The 8,614-nt window shown below is 37.4% G+C and overlaps 2 protein-coding genes across 4 annotated transcripts in view; one reads left to right on the top strand and one right to left on the bottom strand.

Moving 5' to 3' along the window:
- The first annotated feature begins 249 nt into the window (after nucleotides 1-249).
- LOC134198580 (uncharacterized) lies at nucleotides 250-4,212 on the top strand. Its single transcript, XM_062667998.1, has 11 exons — nucleotides 250-371; nucleotides 550-615; nucleotides 675-713; nucleotides 808-882; nucleotides 2,808-2,870; nucleotides 2,935-2,997; nucleotides 3,051-3,113; nucleotides 3,262-3,309; nucleotides 3,363-3,395; nucleotides 3,469-3,532; nucleotides 3,614-4,212. Exons 1-11 carry the CDS (start codon nucleotides 330-332, stop codon nucleotides 3,970-3,972), a joined length of 915 nt encoding a protein of 304 aa, XP_062523982.1. The 5' UTR covers nucleotides 250-329; the 3' UTR covers nucleotides 3,973-4,212.
- A 925-nt stretch (nucleotides 4,213-5,137) lies between these two features.
- LOC134198518 (ankyrin repeat domain-containing protein 6-like) overlaps nucleotides 5,138-8,614 on the bottom strand; it is a 14,253-nt gene continuing 10,776 nt past the window's right edge. For all 3 annotated transcript variants that reach the window (XM_062667929.1, XM_062667930.1, XM_062667931.1), the window contains 4 exons: nucleotides 8,098-8,172; nucleotides 7,934-7,979; nucleotides 6,042-6,109; nucleotides 5,138-5,883 (listed from right to left, as the gene is read on the bottom strand). In XM_062667929.1, the coding sequence (XP_062523913.1) occupies nucleotides 5,425-5,883; nucleotides 6,042-6,109; nucleotides 7,934-7,979; nucleotides 8,098-8,172 (648 nt within the window). In that variant the 3' untranslated portion in view covers nucleotides 5,138-5,424. The remainder of the gene's footprint in view (nucleotides 5,884-6,041; nucleotides 6,110-7,933; nucleotides 7,980-8,097; nucleotides 8,173-8,614) is intronic.

The following is an 8,614-nucleotide window of genomic DNA, read 5'->3' as shown; positions in this document are numbered from 1 at the left end:
GCAACTGTGTGTTGATGTCAAGGCAGCGGACCGTTTAGTGACCTTGCTAATTGGCTACTTCCTCTATTAGCAGCATTCTTGTTGTAAGACCATACCTTCTTAATGATTCAAGAACCCTAACGACTCTTGATATGCAAAAGTATGATCAAAACCGCCAGTGTAATCAAACGTCTTTATTAGTCTAACTATAATAATCCGGGAGCTGGCTGCTTCGAACGATACCATACAAGATCGTCACTGTCCGCCCTATTGCGTAGAAGTTAGTACAGATATTCAAAGCGCAAAGTCAACGCAAACAGAGAGTAGCTCTCGACGAAACAGAATCAAGAATGAAGACAGTCGTTCTGTGCTGTATTCTGATTGTTGCCGAGGTAAGTATGGATTGATCGGTCATCAGTGGCTTGCGGTATGTGTTATGATTAGTCGTCCTACATGTCTGTCGTATTCCTGACATTTCCCAATGTTCTTTTACGACCACTATATCTAGGCTCTCATGCTCTAACATACCATGGAGATTACTGTAGCAGTTGCTTCGTATTTTTGTTCTAGTTTTCTATTGAAAGTATCTTTGGAGATGAATCTGGTGCATGCTTGGCAGGAAGACTTGTTGAATCGGTAAGATTAACGTTATCTTCCTTACTGAGGCAATGGTCTTTATTACTCCTTGACTTTAGTGCACTACTACAGTTCGATACTTGCAGGAGGAAATGAAGGTGTATGTGGCTTTGCGGCGCACGTAGCCATACCAACGCCTTGTTTGGTTTTACATTTGTCCCCCTGGCTGACCACTGAATCTATCGTTTATAGAAAATGCAGCAGTCATTCAATGAGAAGATCGAAGAACTACTAGAAAAAGGAAGGATGCGAGACCGAGAGATAGAGGTAGGACTAATGTGTGATGTTGATGTGTTAACCACATGCATAGAAGTGGAACTAACACTATTTACGAATGCATGTTTGATGCTAAACTCCAGGCGCGGAGTAATCGCTATTCCCTAACCACAGCAGCCCTATCGGCAACCCTTTTGGCTTGTAGAGTCGTTATGGTCGTGCGGACCCAACCCACAGTCACAAGACAAAGTGGTTGAATATGTCGAAATGTATTGTGCAAGTGATAGATCATTTCTTCTTTGTAGGCAGTGTCTCCTACAGGTAGCAAGGCGATCGCTATGAAAACAGGCCAACGTGCTTGAATGGCGTTAGACCAGGGCTAAAGTTTTACTAGTTGTTGTATGGGCACGTCTAGGATATAATTGCTATCCCCTCACGGCTAAACGTGACATAATTGCCGAGGCAGTCAGCTGCAACTCTTGGTAGTGGTCTGACATTTTGAATTTTTGGTGTGCGTAGCTGAGCGGCCTCCGTGTTGTTGCAAAATTATTCTAGATAGTGTCGTCTTCAACAGAACTTTGGCGCTCTACGAAAATTGGCTAATGGGAACGTACTTTGTCCATGACAGCGCGTCTGTTTGTCGGACGGACTTAGCTTACCTGTAAGTACGCAAGTCTAGAGACACGGCTTTGCCTATTTATTTAGCTAGACGAATGCATTGGAAACCTTACCTGAGACGAGAGGGTTGGGCTAAAATCTTAGTATGAAACTTGAAGAGATTACAGAGGGTTTGGCACTGTAATGTGCTTCTTTAGTCATTGTATAGGCATCCATTCCAACAGGGCTTTAGACAAGAGCTAGACTTAGCCAAATATAAGAGTTCAGGTATATTCAGACACATTATCAGCTTCCAATCTTGCACACAAAAAACAAAATCGCGGGACTAAAAAGCTAAATTGATAGACATTAATTAATATTAATTAAGCACCTGTGTTTGTTTAGAAACGAACTAGTAGAATTAGCCGCTTAAGTGTGCTCATCACTGCCTTATGCCAATAACATGTCAGAGTAACAAGGCATTCCATCACAATTTCGTGTCGACGCATTCCTAGACATTAATCCTCACGACATTCACACGTGACAGTAGCGTTTCACCCACAGACACGCATGCTGCAGCCAGAAGTATCGAATTACCATATATAATGACATATACTATCAAGATTCAACAGTAGACAAAAACGTGCACATGTAGCACAAAGACTGCAATAAGACTGCAATAAATCTAAAATGCCCATTTCTAACTTAAAACTTTTCACACAGAAAATGTCGTCACTTACTACCGACGTGGCAGAAAGCAGGAATTTTAATTATTTTCGGTTCTTAAAATGGTTAAGAAAAATCTTCGTTTGCCTATACGTTATACGAACGTTCAATTGTATGTGCACCTCGAATAGCTGCGACGTTTGCTACAATTGTTTCGGACATCTTCCAAGTGGCGACGTCTAATTTAATTGTTTTATTGATTAAGTAATTAATTTAATTGTTAATTTATTAAATAAAAACATAATTAATTTAATTGTTGATTTATTAAATAACTGAATAATTAATTTACTTGCTAATTGTTTAAGTAATTACTTTATTAAGTAATTAATTTACTTACTAATTTACTAAGTAGTTAATTTAAATGCTAAATTATTAAGTAATTAATTTAATTATTAATTTATTGAGTATTAAGTTAATTATTAATTCATTAGCTAATTAATTTATTAAGTAATTAATTTAATTGTAAATTTATTAAATAAATATTTTAATTATTAATTTATTAAATAATTAATTTAACAGTAATGTTCAAATAGCTGCAATATAACCTTATTAATTAAACGACGTGTTTGTTAACACATGAAAACATGTTATCCGAGATTTTGTATTCGCTCCGTCCAATCGTCGTACAATTTACACTTTTTTTGAATTCATAGGAATTGCAATCTCATTCAGTGCAACAAAATTCAACAGTCAATGGACTTTCAACGCAAATTGATGTACAATAATATCATTGATTTACACACATGTATCAAGATGGTAGTCAAACGTTGTCGTCTCTAGAACTTGAAATCAGATGTTACAACAATACAATTAATTGACTCCGAGCAAGACGTCAATATACAGGTATTGACCTAATACACTGTGTCAGATAGAATTATGCAATTTCTTTCATCTAGGACTTGTCGGTTTCTATTGATGGAGTGAATGATACATTACAAAAACAAGCTCAAGATCTCCAAGTACATAGTTAATCAATTAACGATTAGAATAATAAAATATAGATTGTTAAATTGATATCAATTTTGGCATGTGATATAGCATTAATTAGACAATTTAAAATAATTATTACTTTATGTTCATATATTATATTGTTTTTTGCTTACTTAGACAACTGAAGAGAATTTGTCTTCATCTATTGATTACCTACAAACAAATGTTAGTAAAGAATTTAAAACATAAGAACACATGTATATACAATTTGTTTCCAGTTTGTAGATCTCAATCGCACTCTTACTAACTTGGTATGTGAGTTAGACATTTTTATTGTTGTTTAACAATTGAAAATTAAACTCTTATGCGTTACCTGTTTCATAGAGTGCGGCTACTCCTTTGGGTCACGTGTTTGGTAACGGCGCTACTAACTCAGCGAACAGTGGAGGTATATTATAATAATTACTTCGGGTTGATATTTGCTTAAATTAGAGATAGATGTATACATCAAAACATATCTATATTATAGATGTAAGTCAATGGACAACAGCCACTTTGATTGACTATTTACCCATCTTGAATGGAGGAATGTCATTCGACAGAACAGCATTCACCGTTCCAGAAGACGGAATATACTATATATACGGGATGGTGACGATTCAGCACGACGGAGTGCAGACATGTGGCTTTTCTCTAGCTGTCGGCGCTGTTACTTACTTGACTGCAAACGATCAAAGTGTCAGTGGTGCTCAACAAAGTCTATTTGGCAGTCAAGTTCGAAAACTACAGACAGGAGACAGGGTGTTGATGACAACCAAGAATTGTAAATACAACTTTGGCATTGATCGAGCTTACTTTGGCCTTTACTTGCTCCAACGTGGACTTTGAAAAATCACTGAGGCAAGCCAGACGTTAGTAGTGATGGGTGTTAGGTTTGTGTTTAGCTGGAGATGATTTTGAATGATCTAATTAGACAACTTAGAACTGATGCGATGAAGTTAGCGATCTCTGTCGTCCATTTGCTGTTGCACTTGTCTCAATAGGATTTAAATCGAGTTTAGATGTTTGCGCTACAATATTGTGTGACTTAGTTGCCAGTGTCAGTAGCCCAAATCTACATAAAACGTATGCTATATATGCATACATGTGTGTGTGTATACATACATATATTACATATATATATATATATATATATATATATATATATATATATATATATATATATATATATGTATATCCCCTCAGACTAAGGGCTAAAGTCCGAGTCTACAATCTAGTCATTCTGATATTGTGGGTGAGATCTTCTAAAGTTTGGTACTTGCTGAGCTTCAGTATGATCTAGATTAATCTGATTCAACGGGATCAGGTAACTCTTCCACCTCAGAGTCAGTTGAAAGAATCTCTCTCTGTTGGTTTACATTTGATGTAGTATACAAAGGATCCCTACATCCGTTCTAATATTACACCGAGTCACGTGTGCATACCGTTCTACTCTATCATGATGGACAAACTTACGGAACGAGATATTTGTTCCCTCCCTACAGGGCTTGTAATCCACACTTATGTCTCCAATACTCTAACGGTGAAGTGCAATTTTGATTAGTTGCCCACAAGTCTCAACTTTTCCCCAACGTTTACTCCACTAGTCGAACGTCTTGTTATCTTCGAACGCTCCTCTAGCTAAAGGCCTCCTTCGCAACGGGCAACGAATCCGGCTCCAATATGACCTTCGAAATCGACACAAACAATAATTATTGCAATCAGTGACTAGCCGGACACTCAAAGTATTTCACACCGTCCGTCGTCCCGTCATTCTTTCCGACAGGGTATTGTCCAGCAACAAACCACATCAATTGCTCACAACGCAGCAGCCTCTTGTTCCCGGCCTGGACAATTTCTACACGGTCGCCGACAATCACAGAGTGTACATGCGCAATAGCTTCGGTAGTTATCTTGTCGAAACGTAACGTGTTTCTGAGTGTAGTCATATTTCCTTAGCGCACGTTAGCATACCAGTTACTATAATAATACATTGCTCATTACACTGATCATGGAATTCAAAGTAGCACATCCCTGCACTAACTTTGTCACTGATGATCTCTCCACCCCAGAAACCTACTTAAAACACTTAATTTTAAATAACAACGACTGAATTCTTCGTAACACATGTCCGCATCTAGACGGTCTGGTCAATTAGGCAAGACATTCTATTAAACTGAAAAGACTAAACTTGATAAAGTACCATAAAATGTTTTTGGCTGCAAATTATTAATGCAGTAAAATTATAATAATTCTTGCTGTGGACAAACCTGCTCTACCAAATTAGCACCAAAAACTTCTCTATATAGCTTGTGCTCTCAAACTCATGTCGACACACATTGTCTTGATCATCATTCTTCTACTAGCTTTGTCGACCATGTAATCAGCCCATTTAGCTAATGCTTTTCGAGCTTGCATAAACGGTTGTTGGTCTGCTTTCTTTATGTTATCAATAACTCCGACTGAAAATAATTTTGGTGACAACAGAGAAACGAGCTCCTCCCAACAAGAAACTAGTCTGGCTACTCTCACAATTTCATCATCTGTGCATTTTTTCTCGGCTTCTGCTTTTGCAGTTGGTTGCTGCGTTTTTCTGTCGACACGAATAGCAACAGTTTGTTGCGTCGCTTCAGCAATTTCTCTATCGTTTGATGAACCTTCCATTCTCAGTTGTTCTATCTGTTGAATCTGTTGCTCTACTACTTGTTCATCTCCTTTTCCAGCCAGTTGTCTTGGAGGTTCTAGCGTAGGTGTACTGGTCTGTGTAATAAAACAGTAGAAATTCTTACAATAATATAATGTATACACCAAACTATGCTCTAGGTAGTTACACTGTAGGAAATACCTGGTATCACCAAAATGACACACCCACGCAATAATCCAACTGCCACACACCAATACAAAAGTAATCAGCTTACCCTCATTCTTTGTGTCACTGGTGGACAGAAATGAACATTTCCTGCTGTTGCTGTTGAGCTTATAGCACCTGCAAAGACAAAGCAAAATTATCAAATTAATTAAAATTTGTTTTATTAATTAAATTTCTGTTTATTGCTAACAATATCAAATGTGAAAATACAATAAATAGAACATTAATATTTTACCATAGATAACCTGTCATAGATATTCAATATCATGCATGGGTACACAAAGTATATAGACATTGACATACAGTGACACACACACACACACACACACACACACACACACACACACACACACACACACACACACACACACACACACACACACGCACGCACGCACAAACACACACACACACACAAACCTAATTAATTCTAAAATGAATAATCAATATATTTTTGATTGTAACAACAATTGTCAAGTAATATTTAATAAATTGCTGAATTTCAATATCTGAATTGACTCGCAGTACATACTCAATGCAACATCAGATACATACTATTGCGTCATTAGGTTCATTACTAGCCAAAAACAGACTCGAATTGATTAATGAACTAGGCGGCCATCGGCCATCGGCCACAGCCATAGTTCAATGTTTCATCGCATTGCTAAGGTTTTGTGAGATAATGACAACATGAGAAGGTACGATGCTAAAAAAATTCCATGCAGTTTGGTATCTGTTTGGTATGGAGTAAAAACGACACATACTGCAGTATTTGTAGCTGTGTGTTTACATCCAAAAATTAACTAACTTGACTGCATAGGCGTAGTTAACGTCAAAATTTTACCAAGACATTTTGCTAATATCAACTGGAAGTGAATGCTTGCATTAGTTACGTGATCAGATCATCTGAGCATTATATGTTGGCAACAAAAAGTAGCCGACCATAAAAGCAAATTGTCAAGACTACGATTTCCTAAATCATCAAATTATATAAAACGTTCACTTTGCTGATTTTCAAGATCTCTATGGACACGCAAAATTTATGTCTATATGTATGTATGTATGTAGCTCAATTGGTTAGAGAGTGCAGTTGGAGATTGGCAGCCTCCGGGACCTTTGGGTCAGAGTTGAAGTGCGGGAGGGCCACATACATAAGTTCCCTTGGGCAAGGAACTAACATACAATTGCCTCTCTCCAGAGTGTCAAGTTCTCTCCAAGCAGCAAAGATGAAGAAGAACATAATGACATATAGTAACTGCTAGATTTTAGATTGTACAGTAGCAAGTATTTTGTGTCTGTAACCTGGGCCCTAAGGATCCTTGTAACAAAAAAAATTATATATATATATATATATATATTTATGTATGTATGTATGTATGTATGTATATATGTATGTCTTGTTGTATGTATGTACGTATGCATGGTTGTGCGTTCTAGAGGAGAGAGTGGGTTTGGTCTCGCACTCCCCTTACCCACCATAATCTCTTCTTCGTGCAGGTTCCTATAGTCTCTTACTACTGGCCTGTCTTTTTCATGTCACATCTTCGACATAACAGACATTGAAGAAGGAGTCGTAACGGAAAGTGGGGCACATACAATCACGTATGTAAGATTGTATGTATGTATGCAGAAGACAACGTTGGCATCACTTTGTAGTTACTCCCCTTTCAAAAAAATAATGCGTTTTCTTATGACTGCTTGCCTGACTCAACAAATTGGATGTCAAAATCAAATAATTGCATGGACATGGAATACTATAGTACTGTACTCTGCTTTTAAATCTACCTGCAACTTAAGATGCCACAAACTTGCTTAAGTTAAGAGCTGTCATTATTCAACTTAATATCAAGCAATCCTTTTCTTACGACTGGCATAATGATTGCATTGCCAGTTATAAAGAGCACAAAGTAAGTATGCTCAATTATTGTTTACATTCTGACTTACCGCTGTGAGATAAAGGCGGTGATGGAGACGAAGGTTTTGAACTCATCTGCATGCAGAAAATCACATTAAAATACATTAAAGGTTACCATTAAAAGTATATCCAAAACACGAGCACACAAACAAACACCACAACACACTAACACGCGCGCGCACACGTAGTTTACAGTAAATGACTTCATTGCATCGGCAGCATCATTCTTATTCTCTTTCTCAGCTATTTCAAGAGCAGTTTCTCCATCCTGTCCAATACACACAATATATGATTAACATATTCTAATATTGACACCACAAAACACATGTTAATAAAATGTATAATCCACAAGTTTATACTTATATGTTTCTTGTCACCTGCTGAAGTATTGACAGCAGACAAACAAGATGAATAAAATTTTCTACAAACTAGTAACTAAAGCTGATCTGAACCCTCACTTCCACTGTTATGAGACTTCTCAGACCAAGAAACAAACGGACAGAAAGACAAACAAGAAGGCAAAGAGATAAGGAGGCAGGCAGGCAGGCAGGCAGACAAACAGGCAAATACACAGACACACAAAGAGACAGACAAAGAGAGACACAAAAGGAGAGACAAACAGATAGTCAGACACACAGACAAACAAACATACGGGGGAAGATGAGCTGGACTCTCGAGCCTAGCAGTGTATTTGCTGCTACTGTAGAACC

This window comes from Corticium candelabrum, chromosome 2 (assembly GCF_963422355.1).
Source record: "Corticium candelabrum chromosome 2, ooCorCand1.1, whole genome shotgun sequence".
In the NCBI taxonomy this organism is placed as follows: Eukaryota; Metazoa; Porifera; class Homoscleromorpha; order Homosclerophorida; family Plakinidae; genus Corticium; species Corticium candelabrum.
The sequence above is the reverse complement of the archived record's forward strand: the minus strand, read 5'-3'. Positions and strand labels throughout refer to the sequence as shown.

What these genes read in the sequence shown, in the direction of transcription:
- LOC134198580 (XM_062667998.1), top strand. Translation starts at nt 330, where the DNA reads ATGAAGACAGTCGTTCTGTGCTGTATTCTGATTGTTGCCGAG. An exon ending in CAGGAAGACTTGTTGAATCG is followed by an intron (nt 616 to 674) that starts GTAAGATTAACG and finishes CCTTGACTTTAG; the next exon opens with TGCACTACTACAGTTCGATA. An exon ending in TGCGAGACCGAGAGATAGAG is followed by an intron (nt 883 to 2,807) that starts GTAGGACTAATG and finishes TTGAATTCATAG; the next exon opens with GAATTGCAATCTCATTCAGT.